At 40.7% G+C, this 16823-nt stretch overlaps 1 protein-coding gene across 6 annotated transcripts in view; it reads right to left on the minus strand.

Annotated features, from left to right (window-relative positions):
- Nucleotides 1-16823, minus strand: part of LOC126292314 (pecanex-like protein 1) — a 274150-nt gene that overhangs the window by 121399 nt on the left and 135928 nt on the right. For 5 of the 6 annotated variants that reach the window (XM_049986247.1, XM_049986250.1, XM_049986251.1 and 2 more), the window contains 4 exons: nt 15089-15243; nt 10644-11094; nt 6812-7129; nt 4048-4277 (listed from right to left, as the gene is read on the minus strand). In XM_049986247.1, the coding sequence (XP_049842204.1) occupies nt 4048-4277; nt 6812-7129; nt 10644-11094; nt 15089-15243 (1154 nt within the window). The remainder of the gene's footprint in view (nt 1-4047; nt 4278-6811; nt 7130-10643; nt 11095-15088; nt 15244-16823) is intronic. The other variant, XM_049986248.1, reaches the window with a different exon arrangement.

Consider the following 16823-nt stretch of genomic DNA (forward strand, 5'->3'; position numbering starts at 1 on the left):
CTAATGGAAAATTTGGCCGACGGATTTCTCAATAAGTTTAATCTCTTTAGATAGAAAACAAAAATGTCTTTTTAACATCCACTACTCTGGAAAGCTGACCTCTGAATTCTAACAGGCATATATGGACCTTGTCCTGTGAATTGCATCAAGGAAAATTATTTATTCTTATTGGTAGATACAACAAATAGTCAGTTATAACACAAATTTCAATCACAGAATGCAGTCAGTTATCTTACATTGTGAACTTTATACCATCCCATTACACATAGTTTTCCAGTCAAGTAATACAAATGTTTATCAACAGTAAATATTGCATCACCAGAACTTATCAAAGAATGGGTAAGGGGGTATGGGTTCACAGTATTGCCTTCTAAATATTGTCATAAGTGTATGTATATTCATATCTTTTCCGAGAAACAAATGTTAATGTTTTGAAATGTTTGGACAACACTTTACCTTTTACTTCAATTCTGAGCAGTTTACCATGCAAATTTCATTAAGAACATGTGTTATGAAGCTTTCTTCAGTCATTAATAAACTTTATCATTGCTAGTTCCTTAATTACAGTGAAGTGATGTGTTGATGTTCGGCCACATGTGAACAGGAAAGGAGAAGTGAAGTGTGCCTTGTTCTAAAAGAAACATTTACCAAAATATATAGAGGGAAGTATAGTAAATCAACACCAGAAGGAGCACATTAGGTTTTAAACAACACTATTCTTCAACACAAATCCCATGTTTTGACCACTGCAACACTTTTTTCCTTCATTTACATAAGGAGTTCTAAGATAAATGGAAAGTGCTCATATAGGACACAGTAGGAGTGCAGTTGACCTCAAGAAATTATATTCTGGAACCAATAACATTAAGAGAGCTATCTTATACAGAGTTAAAAGAAACATTCAAAAGTCAGTGACCTACATCCACAACTAAGTTTAAACAACACTTCCAATAGGTAATTTAAGGTGTAAAGGTAACAACTCGGTGAACTGTTGAGGTGCTGGGCAACTAACGGGCATATAAACAATGCCAGAATGTTGTCAGCTTTCATATGAAACCTTCTCCTGAGGATAGAGTAGAAGAAGGAAACCTAGCAATGTCCTAATTCTTGTTCATAAGCCTATCAAACTGCCATGTTAATGTCTCCAATAGCAACAATGTCACTTAATACAGATCAGTGGTGATAGTTCAATGATTTTGTGTGTGTGTGTGTGTGTGTGTGTGTGTGTGTGTGTGTGCGCGCGCGCGCGCGCAGCGCGCGCGCGCGCTAGTGGTGGTTGAAAAGTTCTTAGCCCGAGATAGTTATAGTAATGTCTCGCACAAACATGACCACCTACTTTTATGGTGACCCTTTGTGGGTATGCAAGTCAAATTTTGTGGCTCCTGCTTCGTTATTTTTGCCCCTAGGATGTGTAGTATACTGCAGTGTAAGCAAAATGGCGAATATTGAAAGAATCAAGAAAAGTGCTGTGATTGAATATCTTTATTTGAAGGAAATGATGCCCACGGAAATTGTGGAGGACACGCGGAATACATTTAACAACAGTGCTGCATCTGATACAACAGTGAAAAACTGGGTGTCCAACTTCAAACGTGGAAGAACAAGTGTGGAAGATGCACCAAGCAGCGGAAGGCCTGTAACTGTTACCACTGATGAAACAGTGATTGCAATTCACTATATGATTTTGCAGGATCATCAAACAACATTGCAACACATTGAAACCACTTTTGGAATCTCCCATGGGCGTGCTCATGACACTGCTGTGCTTTTTTTGGGAATGTGGGAAGTATAATCTCGGTGGCTCCTGAAAGACTAGAATGCAGATCAGAGAAGGGAACATGTACAGTGATGTGAAGAAATTGTCCACCAAATTGAAGCAGATGAAGACGGGTTTCTTGCAAGGTGTGTGACAATGGACGAAATGTGGGTTCACCACTTTTATCCTGAGACAAATTGAGTCACAACAATGGAAACATCCTTCAGCATCTACCCTCAAAAAGTTACAGGTGCAAAAATCAGCCATTAAGGTGGTGGAATCGGTCTTCTGGGATGCAGAAGGGGTAATTACGGTGGATTACTTGCAAAGGGGTGCAACTATCGATGCATCATACAACTGCACCCTCCTGCACCATTTGAGAGGAGAGATAAAGAACAAAAGGCACAGAGTTCTTTTGCATCAGGACAGCACACCAGCACACAAAGCCCTCGCAATACCAGAAACTCTGTGTGACTGCAAGTTTGAATTGTTACGTCATCTTCCATATTCTCCAGATTTCGCTCTATCAGACTTTTTTTCTTTTTCCCAAACCTAATGCTCGGTTGGACTAAAATTCAAAGAACTTTTATTTGAATGGTTTGCAGAAGTTATCTCGGCATGCCTACAAGTGTATTGGTGTACATGGGTATTATATTGAAATATAAATTGGTATTACGAAATTTCTGACATTCTATATTGGTTAGACTACCGTATTTACTCGAATCTAAGCAGCACTCAAATCTAAGCCGCACCTGAAAAATTAGACTCGAAATCAACGAAAAAAAATTTTCCCGAATCTAAGTCGCACCTGAAATTTGAGACACGAAATTCAAGGGGAGATAAAGTTTTTGGCCGCATCTCCAAATTGAAACAAAGTTGGTCCATTGTAATATGAGACAATTTAGGTCGAATGAATGACGATACAGCTACAGTAGTTTGGTTCGAGTCGTAAGCTTAGCAGTTAAGCTTTACCAGGTAGCCATTGCTATGCGTCAGGCGCTCCGTCCGTATTTATACGGGTACCCTTCCTTTTTCACGTGCTTCGTCTGGTTTGAATTGATTGCTTATTTTTCTTTGATCTGATAAGCGCCGTTTTCTTTGTTATAGGTGTTTACGTCACTCGAAGTTTAAACTGCATTACTGTACTGTGTCATGCACTGTTTGTCGCATTCTGATTGTGCATGTTTACGGCCTGTCACCGGTAGTGGCACATGGCTTGCTTTTTGCGCACTACCGTCGCGTACAATTAAAAAAAGAGGAAAAAGAGAGGAATCGTCTCATTAGCAAAACAATGGCAAGAGAATGCTATTTTTTGTTACTTACACTGCTGCTTTCTTTGATAATGATCAACAAGAACCAAATAATAGACTGCGTATGAAAGAAGATGTTCTGAACGAGAGTTTAGTGAAAATTTTTCTCCGTTTGAAAATCTTTTCAGGCGCCTATTTATTACATTACATGCTGCACCGAAATTAGAGTCATCTTCGATTTAAAAATCTAGTCAATTGCCGTGCTTCATTTCTGACTGTATCACTATTAGGCATAAGAATAGTATGAATATAAACATTACATGATATGTATATTCTTCCATGTTTGTTGTTGTTTCACTCTAGTTTCGTAGTTTATTAGGCAGACAGGATTTAAATGAGATAGCAGCAAACAGGAAACATTACATGGCAAAATGTTGATATTCGTATTATTCTTATGGTGAAGAAAATACTGCATGTGATTCACAATTAATAAAAGTTGCTATTAGTAACCATCTCTTCTCACAGGTAGGAAAAAATTCAGAACGTAGAGTTGGCCATATTGACAAACATCCCAAACATTTTTTCACAGTCGGATTTTCATAGTACATTGAAATGCTGCTACATTCGAAGATGAACAATATGGAATTTGTATGTACTTCCTTGGATAATGTATGAAAATGCAGTGGTCCAGCTCGGGGCGGAGAAAAAAGCTCGTCTTCCACCTTTTTTTTAAATTTATTTGCTGACGCAGAGGTTTTGGCGCCAGTATTTATCTTTGTGCCTACAAAGCATGTCTGTGTAGCACTACATATATTAGACGGCAGAAGTTAGTTGTGGCGGCATCCACCAACATTTTTCAGAACTTCCGCTAGCTTTGAACTCGATTCTAAGCCGCAGGCGCTTTTTTGGATTACAAAAACCGGAAAAAAAGTGAGGCTTGGATTCGAGTAAATACGGTAGAAACTTTCTTACTCCCTGTCCCCCCTCCCTTGTACATGTAAAAGTACGATAAATGAAACACAGGTTAAAATAATAACCAACCCATGTGTTGGTGATGCTGCATCTGGCTGGACACTTTTCAACAAAGAATATTGGCACCCAGCAACTACAAAGCAGAAGACAAATGCGAAAATGTCCCTGTAGAAGCCGAGCTGCAGGACACGTGCACCCAGGGCGGCCACAGCGACTGCCAGGCAGAAAGACAGCGTTGCCTCAGCAAGTGTCAAGTTCCGGTCCAGCAGCGCCACCAAGGCGAGACGGTCAAAGCGGACCTGCAAAATGTACACATAAACGTTAAGGGCAAGAAACCCGTACTGTACCTCAGGTTTCCTGGCAGATTAAAAGTGTGTTCCAGAGTGGATCTTGAACCCAGACTCTGAGATTTTTCAATCAATGCACTTACTTAGTGAGCTATCCAAGCACAAATTACCCTCACTGCTTTATTTCTGCCAGCACCTCTCTCTTGTCTTCCAAACTTCACAGAAATTCTCCTGGGCATGTGACTGGGCTAGCACTTCTGCAGGAGAGGATACTTCAGCGAAATGACTTAGCCACATCCTAATAAGATATTTAGAACCTTTGTGGAGATTAGAATGCAGGAGAGAAGTACTGGCAGAATTAAAGCTGTGAGGGCACGTTGTGAGTCGTGTTGGGATAGTTCATCCAATCAGACCATTGCTAATTAAAGGCAAGATCCAGGTTTTAGTTTCAATTTGGCACAGACTTTTAATCTGCCATCAAGTTTCAAAGCAGCACACAATCCACTTTAGAGTGAAGGATCCATTATGTACTATTCCTAGCTGGGAGGCAGCAGTTAGACTTTATGCTATGAAGTCCTTTAGCATGTAACCTTACAAATCTGGGCAAGTGCCATGTTACAGTTATACATCAAGAGAAAAACTGTCACTCTCAATTAGGCCATGTGTTGATTTGTCATACAATATCAAAATCAATTTGATCTTTTTGTCTTTACAATACTTAGCAGAGCACACGTTTGCTTTGTTATTTAGTCCTTTGATACTGGAAACACTGTTGAAAATAAAGAAAGAACAATATTAAACAAGTGTAACATTCATCACTTACAAAGCAATGAATGTTTAAAGGCATAAGAATGTGCATACAGTGGGGAAAAAAGACTTGTGTTTGACTCCATTAGAGTCAATGTGTACTGTCACAAATACTGCAGTAAACACTGCCGTCACTTTCTCTTAAAGTAGGTAAATGTTTCAGTTTTCATGCTAGTGGCTGTTCTCGGCAAAATTGAAACAGTGAAATGAAAGGAAAAAAATTCAAGGTCTGTCTTTTCAACAGCATTTATTACTTTTGCAATGTTCATTTTGAAGTTGCAGCTCCAGTTATATAAAGATCTTCATTCTAATGTAAACTTTTGAGAAATATGTATATGCTAATGTATCCAATTACTTTTGTGTATGACACCACAATGAAATAACTTCTGCACATTGTCTGTGTTACTATATCACACTGCGTATGTTGAGATAACAGAGTGCACCTTCTGTCCAAGTCTATTACACCTCATTGGAGCACATCCAATGTCACTCTCATTATTGCTGAACGTTTGACACCAAGGACAACATACTTGTTTCTGTTATTCAAATACTCATCAAGCTAATGACATATTTGTGAACATACTCAATATTACTGTATTTTGGTTAGTAGATGAGAACTTGGTACAGTGTTGAATGCAATTTCTAGCAATCTACCTGTTCACCAGCACATACTGTTTGCAAGATATCATGTACAAGGAAAGGGATCTGTGTTTGTAGTCTTTTCTGAATCCATATTGATACTTCAAAATCATCATAATGTTTACACTTGAAATACGCTCTTGACTGCTACAACTAACAGATGTCAACCAACATAGCTCCTTAATTATGTTAACCTGAACTTTTAACATTTTGTATGAACAGAAGTCATTTCCAGTCACATGGAACTGTTGACTGCACAAGTGACTGTTGATATACGAGCTGTGACAGGAGCTAATTACTTACTGTATTCAATGTAAAATCAAATGTACCCTCACGGCCTGATGCCTTGAGTGATTTAGTGCAGTCTCTATTTTTTTGCTTTAATTCAGGGTTGCTAATTTCAGTAAGTCTCATTTGTGAGCCAGTGTGATAGTCAAACTTTAGTACTGTAGTATCCTCTTGCATGAATACATTTTTAAACCTGGAATTTCATATTTCTGCTTTCTGTGTGCTGTCTTCAGTTTCAATAGATCGACAAGAGTGTGAATGGAAGTTTTGGGCACGTCAACTGGACTTGACATACGAACAAAATAACCTAAGATTTTTTAACAGCTCTTTATGTACAAACGCCTGCTTAGGTTTTACACGCAGGCCTTCTTAAGGATGCACAAGATGCTATTAATTTTTCTCTAGTACTTTTCATGCACTCTCGTTTGTAGTAGTCTATGTTTTTGCAAAATTCATTGAATGTTGACACAATAAAGTGCAAAATGGTTGAAATGTGTCATTATGAAGACCCTCATAGATGCAAATATGAAAATATTTTCCAGTATGCCCAAACTATCTAGTGAACAGTAGTTTAAATTTTAACTACAACCTCTACTAAGAATCCCCAGTCATGCCGGAATCATCAGAAAACACACACACACACACACACACACACACACACACACACACACACACACACACACACACAGAAATGGGAAATCTCGAGAAACCGTACCCATTATTTTATCGGTGGCTACCTCTCAGAAAGTCCATCTGCAAAGAATCAGCCCCAAAGAATTAAATATCCCACACTACAGTAACTGAACACTTACCTTGATATTTAGGCAGCGAAAAAGCTTGAGCTTGTAGTATCTACGTGGGCGCCTGATGTCGTCCGAGGTGAGGCCGGCAGTAACGTCGGCCAACCTGAAGCGCCCCGTCGCGGCGGCGGCACGTGTCAGTGTCACCTCCGTGTCCGTCTCGCTGGAGGCAGCCTGGTGTGCAGCTCCGGCTCCGATCCCCGCTTGCTGCCCAGCAGAGCTTCCAGTGCTGCGGTGAGGCGGGGGTGGAGACCTCCGCACCAGACGACACGTGTTGCCCCCAGGCTCCAGAAGGATGTGGAACGGCGACCGCTGCGAGGGAGGCATCACCTGTGTCAACAGTTTGTTTGAAATAGAACAAACTGTTCCTAGTACACCCATACACACACACACACACACACACACACACACACACACACACACACACACACACACACACAAATATGATCACAGTGGTCAAAAAAATTTGGCACCTCTGGACAATATCTTAATACCATGTAACATTGCCTAGCTTCATGGTCATGGTCATCATATCAAATCACTGACGAAGAGAATCCAGAAGTTCCTTTTGGTACACCACAGCCCACTGAAGTCATTCTTAGGTACTGATTTCTATGTTTCACCATTCCAGACATTTCCCATAGGATTAGGACAGGGTGATTCAAAGGGTAAGTTGAGGTTCAATGCCAAGAATGTGTGCGTGTAACTGTGTCAACAACAAGGGTGTTGACACTTAAGAAGCATCAACTGATTATTCATCATGAAGAGGCATGTGAAAAGCAAGCCCAGGTCGCTGTGAAAGATGAAATAAACATTCTGGTTCATATTCACAGTAAGCTGAATTAGTGGGCTGAAGTTACTGTACAAAACCCAACCCCAATATATCACAGACCCACCTCTGGACTGTACTGCACCCTACACAATCCCCCAAGTTAAGAGGAGGAGGTTCCTTCTATCTCCACCATGTTAAATGGACAACCTTCAATGCATTTTTTTCTCAAGAGTGTTAATAGTAGAACACTGAAATTTTTTTCACATTCATTTACGGTATTTGCTAACAAACTGGCATTTTTTAGACTATCGTATTAAAACTGTGATTCTGAAAAATGTTTTAGCAATCACCCATTGTCAGGCAAATTATTAAAATATGTAAGGTCACAGGTTCCTTTATAATAGAGCCAGACATCTAAAAAATGTCACTTCATGCATGTGTACTAAGACAACTGACTGCTAGAATTTCAGCGCTCCAAGATAAATGGTTTCAGAGAAAGGGTACATTAGCTAGAAAGAACAAAAGTTATGGGAAATTGAGTTTAAAGTTTTATCACCTTTACAGTGTCTTTAATATGGGCTGCTACACACTGATCATTTAAATCCACAGCTTCCTCCACTGATTTGCAACCAGCTTGCAGTAAATAATTGTATTTCTGAAATTTTATGAAAAGGAAAGTTACTACTCGCCACAAAGTGGAGATGCTGAGTTGCAGATAAGCAACAATAAGAAGACTGTCACAAATAAAGCTTTTGTGCGTTAAGGCCTTTTGTCAACAACAGTCGCAGACACACACACACACACGACTCTTCAGTCTCATGCAACTGAATGAGACTGCAGTCGTGTGTGAGAGAGTTGCGTTTGTATTTGCGTGCGCGTGCATGTTCTGCGACTCAGTATCTCCGTTAATGGTGAGCAGTAAGCTTTCCCTGCTGTTAACATCTTTCCAATCGTACCCACACCATACACAAACCTAATATTGTTTACATTACATCCACTATCATCCATAAAAACTACATTGTTACAGTAGGAAACAACTGAATGCAAGGCAACATACAGGGTCACTAATAGGTGAAAGTGCAAAGCAACAGGGAAAAATGTTCCTATACTTATGAATTCAGAGAAGACAAGTCACAGTGGAAAAAGAGGGAGTGTCTCACTCTGCAAGCTGCCATTTAAACTGACATTTAGGACCTTTAAGTAAGGATTTGTTATAAAATACTTTCATATTTGCAAAATACATACTTCATAATCACCAATAAAAAGAAATTTCATATTTTCATCATTTCCAAGGTACATTCTGCCCTCGAGTCTTCAATGCACTTGACACCTTGCACTGTGTGGAAAGAGACAAAATCACTACATGTCTCCAATCAGCTAATGTCCAACTTCTTTCTTGTTCAGCCCACTGAGGACATGCAGCTCCCTATGTTGTTGTAAGTAAATGGCCTTTTGTGAAGCACCAGACTCCAAATATTCACTGCATGAAGCCCTCTTCACAATATTCAGTCAGAAACCAGTTCAGACGGATCTGCATTCAATGATAGTAGCAATTTGTGTTAGGTTCAAAACCAGTTGTCATCGACAAGACATGACACTTGTCTCCAGTTCCTGTCACTTTGGATCTTTATAAGCCACTGTCCTTGCGCCACCTTGCGCATCACAACTTGTAGGCACATAGGACAGTTCGTGTTGATACACCAACAAGAGGGGCAACTTGAGAAATGAGTTTTGACGCAACTTATGTTAGTATACTGAATTATGTGTAAGCCGATGGCACAAGCTTCCGTTAGGTCTCACAGCTATGGTGGTAAATTGTGGACTGAATGAATAGTTGGACAAGGATATTCTATACCACCAAAACTACCCTCAGATGCCCTGGAGTAGCTTTTTAGTTCATTTAATTGGAACACTGAATAACAAATGTGCGTTGATGAAACATATGTGAAGCACCTTCATTTTTCTGCAGAACTGTACTGCTTTGCCACGCAATATAGTCATCTAGCGTATCAAGTACTGTCATGACTGTATTAAGAGCACACTATCTGCTAACAGTAGACTCGACATTGCGTTCATTAGCGTATCAAGCGTCTGTACTTTTATGGAATATACTGGCATGATTTAAATGTTCATTTTAATGGGGTATTATCAAGTGCTTTTGACAATACACAGTAATGTTTGGGCAGTACAGAGAGACTGTGGGTGACTGGTTGCCACGAATGGCCAGTTACTAAGTTCCTGGGTGCAAGCACACACTTAGACTCCCAGTTTTGTGACGATACAAGTGATAGGAACTATGAGTTAAGAAAAGTAATGTGTTTCTACAGATGTGCATGAGCAGAGGTCAGCATTTTATTCAGGTACTAAATTACTATTTTGTAAATTATGAGGTATTAAAATGGTTTACCCCAAAATGAAAGTAGAACTGTAGTAGTAGAGATTAGCCATCCAAAATTTGAATCAGTATAGGGGTTAGACTTTAAGTGAGATTTCAAAACATGTAGAGTTCGTACAAACTGTTGATTTTCAGAAAATGCATCACTTAGTAAGGAATGAGCATTACTCTTGTTCGTGTTAGGCATTATTGGTGGTTTTTGTTTCCTATTCTTTTCATGTGTATATTGTCTCTAGTGTAGGAACTATATGCACACTCAAGTTTCCAGTTGACTTTCTGTTACATACGCATTTCACAGGATATAACCTATCTTCCTGTACCTGCACTTACCTTGCAACAGGTTTAAAGGTCAGGTGCATTCCACAGCAAGCAAAGTCACGTCCTGTGAAATGCCAGAGCTAATGGGCACATGAAAAGAGAAAACATGCAATACACTGACATACCTGGCACGACTAACTGAAGCGTGTTTGTTTCAAACAAAATAAACCTTCAACTGTATGAGACAGATAATTTTTATTCTTATCTCCATGATAAACATAACTGAAGTAGCGAGTAAGGCAGAACAGTTGCAAATATTAGTAAAATTGTAAGTACAATGGCCTGTAATTATCTCAGACCTGCATGATGAGAATGCAACACTGCTTGTTAGTGTACTACATTCTACCATAATTACTCACTGTCTCCAGTATGTACAGCCCGTGCCCGTGGTACGGCAGCAGGGGGGCGGCAACTCCTGCCTTCACCCGGCCACCGCTGCCGCCGCCCGAAGTTGCCGACACGGTCGACGAGTTGCTGGGGCTCTCCTCCCCGACTTCTGCTGCCGCGGCTGCTGCTGCCACAGCTATGGGCATCACACCATGGTTTGCCGTGCCGGCCCCACGCTCGTGAAACGTGTACGACATCCAGTTTCCGTGCTCGTCGCGAAAGCAGTGGACCGCACCTTCCGTCGTGTCGTCGTGCGAAGTTGCGATGTGCGTGCCGGCTCCCCCTGAAATGGCCGACGCCAGCGCCTCCATGGGGGTGTAAGTCGACGGCGGACAGGAACTGTTATTCCCGCCCGGCGGGGAAGTGGCCACAGGTGCGGACGAGGTCGCAAGTGGCGGATCACGCACGACTCCGGGTCTCGACCTGCGACGACAGTCGTCCATCGCATAACAAAATATCGACTGCATCTGGAGTGATCCCAATAGCTTAGCCATTATCCACACAACCTTTTGGCAACTTCTGAAACTGACTTTTTACATTACAGCCACGATCTTAAATGTGCTTAGCAGACAGTGTAACAAACACATTCTGAAGCAACATTCTTTAATTTTATTCTTCAACCTTGTGTGATACCACTGGTAATGTAACTACCAGTAGTTTCTAATTCTTACGAAGTCACCATCGGATGATGTACTTAAAGGCTATGAAACAAAAGCAGTAGTAAAATATTAAGAAAATAAATTACAAACTCAATTCAATTCCTGTACATTTTAATGCATTATACGGTAACTTGTCAAAGTAGAAGTGAACAGTGTATACGTACCTGCACTCTGATCTCTGACACTAGTGTTGCAGATATGTTTACCCTGTACACACCTATCGTAACCTGTTCACTTGTACTTGCACAGGTTACTGTGTAATGCATTAGAGTGCATAGAAATTAGTTAGAGTTTAGTACACCACACCATTTCAAATTAAAAGTTAAAATACATAATTTTCCGACTTAAATCAAATAGAAAATTGACACACGGCAAAGCTACCATTACGAAGCAGCTAACATAGAAAAATAAATATAGCTGTGTCAATTACCCCACACAGCACAAAAGAAACACTGCAATATTGATATCATCATAAATAAATGTTTGAATCTTGTAGCCCAGTATTCAAACTCATATGCTTCCGCTTTAAGTTAGTTGAACTCCTATCAACTCCTAAATGCTTCTTCCATACTGTGAGCTGCTGTCTTTACTACTTTCAATATTTGTATTCCATATTTGTATTCAACCCAGGATTTTCTATTTCTGTATTAAAATGCTAACTACCACTAGTTGTGCCCTGAAATGTGGAATATCCTACCACTATCCTTCCCACCCCTTCCACAGTGATATTCTGCTGCCCACCAAACCTACACAATATCCTTGTCCAATCCTAATACACGCCATCTCCCAAATCCTTGCCTTGAGGCTGATATCTCTGTATTAGAGCTAGATTCAAGACCTATCCCATAACACCACCACCACCACCACCACCACCACCACCACCTACTCCATTCCAGTTACAAGCAACATCTATCCCATCAAAGGCAGGGCTACCTGTGAAGTCAGTCATCTGATCTACAAGTTAAGCTGCAACTACTGTGCTGGATTCTACGTGGGCAAGACAACCAACAAGCTGTCTGTCCGTATGAATGGGCACCGATAAACCGTGGCCGAGAGACAGCTGGGCCATCCAGTTGCCGAGCATGCTGCCCAAACAACGTTTTTCGTATCAATGACTGCTTCACAGCCTGCATCATGTGGATCCTTCCAACCAACGGCAGTTTTACTCTATTGTGCGTGTGGGAACTCTCCCAGGAATTTCTGTAATCCCTCTCCAGTCAAAAACATTCTCACCCAGCTATCCCCTTCTCTGCTCCCACTCCAGAACTTCACAGTTTTGTATTCCACCAGTACACCCACCGTCTTTTTCCCACGATTATTTCTCTCCTCTCCAACATTCCCCCCCCCCCCCCCCCCCTCCCGACAGCAACCAGCTGCCCTAGCCTGTCGTCATCACTCCCTGCATGCTCCCAAAAGCAGCACTTCAGATACCCTCTCCCACATCTACCCTGCTACCCATTCCCCTCCCTGACCCAGCCTCCTCGTCATCCCCACCACCTAGACTGCTTCTTCCATTATGTGCAGTTGCTCACAGGGCACCCTCAGTGCCCAGAGACAGTGGTCATGTGTGTGTGGGTTGTGCTTGTGTGTGTGTGTGTGTGTGTGTGTGTGTGTGTGTGTGTGTGTGTGTGTGTGGTGTCTATTTAGAAGAAGACCTTTCGGCTGAAAGCTCGCATGTTTAGCAGTCTCTTCGTTGTGCCTCTCTGTGATTCAACGTCTCCTCTATATGGTGAGTGGCAGTCTATTCTTTTCACAATATTATCATTGTTCCATGCTAGATTTTTCTTTTGTATAAGAATTGTACAACCACTGGTTTACATTTCTTTTCTCCTTAAAGCTTTTAACACCGTTTTTTTCTTTGATGAACTGCCTGTTGTGCTTCTCTGTGAAGTGACCAACAGCAATCTCCCGTCACATTTACATCTACAAACACATTAAAAAAATAGTCTATCAAGTGTGCAGCAGAGGGTAATTATCATTGTACCACATGTTAAGAGTTTCTTCCTGTTCTACTCACATTAGGAGATCAGAGAGGGTGACTCCTTATTTGCCTCTGTGCATGCCATAATTAGTGTAATTGTGTCTTCATGGTCCCTCTGGGAGCAATACATAGAGGGTTGTAGTAAATTCCTCACATCATATGTGTTCTTAAAACTTTGTTAAGTACGCTACCACAGGATAACAAACTTCTACGTTCCAGCATCTGCCAATTCATGTTCTCATCTAATTTTAACAAAACATTTTTGTGGCTCTTCTTTGTACACATTCAATATAACCCATTAGTCTTATCTGTTAAGGGTCCCACACATTTGAGCAGTATTTTAAGACGGGTATTCTAGTGGTTCTAATACCGACTTCCTATTACTAAAAACAATCCAGGTGACTGTCGAAAAAGTGTACGTTGAGGCTCATCAAACAACTCAAAGTATTGAACTTTCCCATCATGACAGCTGAAACAGAAATATATAGTGTGGGTCCTTTTTGTTACCTAGAACTCAGTAATTACCTCCTTGAATGATAGACAAATCTTCCTCTCACTTCGGGGCTGTCAAGAGCGATCACAAATGGTGCAGGCCGACTAAGCAGTCACCGACCAAACCCACTTACAAATTAACTGTGTAACGATATTGTGACATATGACGCTGCACACCATGTGGGTTTTCTCGTGCCCACAAACGCTCACTGTGGAGATTATATACAGTGTCATTAGTAACTGTGGCATCATCAGAGAACAACACATAAGCTGAGAAATGGATATTTTGTTGCAGAAACGAATGTACAAAATGCACTCAAGCAGGATTGTTACCAGGGTGCAATAACAGCACCCTCTGGAGATGAAAGGCATGTAACAACTCTGTGTTCAAAATACAATGGACACTGCTACCAGACATTCTTACATCCAAGGCAACAGCTCATACAATGGTGCTCAGATTACTCTCAGCGGCACCTAACACACTTCCTTTCCCACCACCAAATGTGCCAACTGTGGCCTCCCTCATTAGCTACAGCATTTCGTAATGACTTGTATTTGTCCGAATTTCAATGAAGACTTGCAAACAAACTGTGGTGTGGCTGATGTCTGTCTAGAAAGCATAATCAAAATGTATGCAGCAGCTCAACCACTTCATTCAGCTATTCCATAAATTAAGTGCACATCTGCAAGCTCTCCAGTATATACAATTCCACGCTCCTCGCATGCTTGATAGCTCAAATGAGGAAATCCTCACGTTTCTTCCAGTACTCTCGGGTAAAGCACCACCTAGTGGTGTATGATGATGTTGCAGCTATAGGCTGTTATGCAATTCTCGATCCTTACAATGAGCCCCACCTACTCTAAAAGTCGGCTGCAAAGTTTCTGGAACACCCTGTATATTAATTATATTATAAACTGAAATGGCATATGAAATGCATAAAATTAAAATGTCTAAAAACACGATGTTTAAATGTCTGAGTGTTCATTGTAAAACAAGTGTATGAGATACAGCTTTTCTCTTATCATATTAGGTTTCAGCACACTAAATACCAAAATAGATTACACAAGTGCATTGCAGCGCTGAACTGATAATGTGTACCACAAGCCTGGTGGACCTTCCATGAATGAAACTTTCCTTGTGAATGTAGAAGAAGATGGAAGTAGCTACAGGAATCTATAGTCATATATGCGTAAACAAGATACTTGACAGCTAACATACGAACACACACAGATTGGCTCAATCGGCCTGTGTAACTTTCTTCAATTTAAAAGCATTGTCAGGCACCTGTGAGCTCGATTTCCCCGCCTGATGCGTCGGTGGCGTGACCGAACAGGAGGTCCGCTCGGTGTGTTGGCACTGAAACCCAAGCTTTCCAAATCGCCCATTATTTCACGGCGAGCAGCGAGGAAAGCGGCAACCCATGGGACTGGTGTCAGCACCTGAAGAAAAATTGTCACCAGCTACTGATACGAGATCCACAACAATGGGAAAACTAATGGCTAACATATGCCTCTGAAATATACTATCATTCAAAGAAGCTGATAATATTAGTGCCATGAACAAAGTATCAGCAAATTAGGCTCCTGTCTATCCAGCCTCTTCAGCAGTGATCAAAAGTCAAAATTATATTATAAAAGAAGTGGGAAGGTACGGAATGCAACAGGAACAGTGAGCCAAGTTAAACATTACATTCAAACATGAAGAATTAGAAGTAGACATTGTAAATTAATGTAGATTGTATTAAAGAACACTTTAAACCATTCATTACGTCTACATTTACTGTATTTACTCAAATCTAAGCCGCACTCTAATCTCAGCTGCACCTGCAAAATGAGACTCAAAATCAAGGAAAAATAATTTTCCCGAATCTAAGCCACACGTGGAATTTGAGATTCGAAATTCAAGAATTTCAGAACTTCCGCTTACTTTGCACTCAATTCTAAGCCACAGAGGGTTTTTTGGACTACAAAAACCTGAAAAAAAGCACGACTTAGGTTCGAGTAAACACAGTACATCTATATTCTGCAAAAGGTACGTTCCATTGTACCACTTATTAGGGTTTCTTCCTGTTTCATTCACATATGGAGCAAAGGACGACTGATTGTTTGAATGCCTCTGTGCATGCTGTAATCTAATCTCATCTCCACAATCCTTATGTGGATGATATGTAGGGGTTCTAGTATATTCCTAGAGTCCCATTTAAAGCCCATTCTTAGAACGCTGTTAGTAGACTTTCTTGGGTCAGTTCACATTTATCTCCAAGAATCTGCCAGTTCAGTTCTTTCAACATCAGTGACACACTCCTATGGGTCAAATAAACCTGTTACCATTTGTGCTGCTCTTCTTTGTATACCTTTAATATCCCGTGTTAGTATATTTGGTATGGGTTCCACACACTTGAGCAAGATTCTAGAACTGGTCACACGAGTTATTTGTAAAGCAATCTCATTTGTAGACTTTATAAACATCTGTGTCACACATTCTGTACTAGTTACCCATTTTGACTTATACCACACATACAAGGACAAGAAGAAGAGTTATAAAACCAGAGAAAAGGCCAGCAGAATGAAGTTCTTGATGACTAAGGACTAAGATTAGACTAGATAAATACAACCCAAGACTGGGTTGATATGGACACACGAGAAGAATGAGAGAGAACGAAGATCTTGCCAGTGTCCTACCTGATATGGAAAGCCAGTAATAATTATCTCCATATGGCGTATTTTGGGTTCCTTCAGTCACACATCTCATCTGGCCTTCTCAGGTGTGGACACCTCATACCAGCAACATTTTAAAAGTCCAAAAAAAAGTTGTCCATATATTATGCAAGGCTGTTCCTAAAAGAGTACTGCCACCCTCTTTTTTACCAGGCTTAAGCTAGTAACAGTTGTGAACCTGTCCATCCATGAGTCTGCACTCCTTGTCTTCTAGTAAGTGTTTGCTTTGATGACACTGCAAAATGGCTTGACAGTAACGCACAGCCATTAAAAATGGAGTTTGTTGACATTCACAGCTAAAC

The sequence above is a fragment of the Schistocerca gregaria genome, chromosome 9 (assembly GCF_023897955.1).
Source record: "Schistocerca gregaria isolate iqSchGreg1 chromosome 9, iqSchGreg1.2, whole genome shotgun sequence".
Taxonomy (NCBI): Eukaryota; Metazoa; Arthropoda; class Insecta; order Orthoptera; family Acrididae; genus Schistocerca; species Schistocerca gregaria.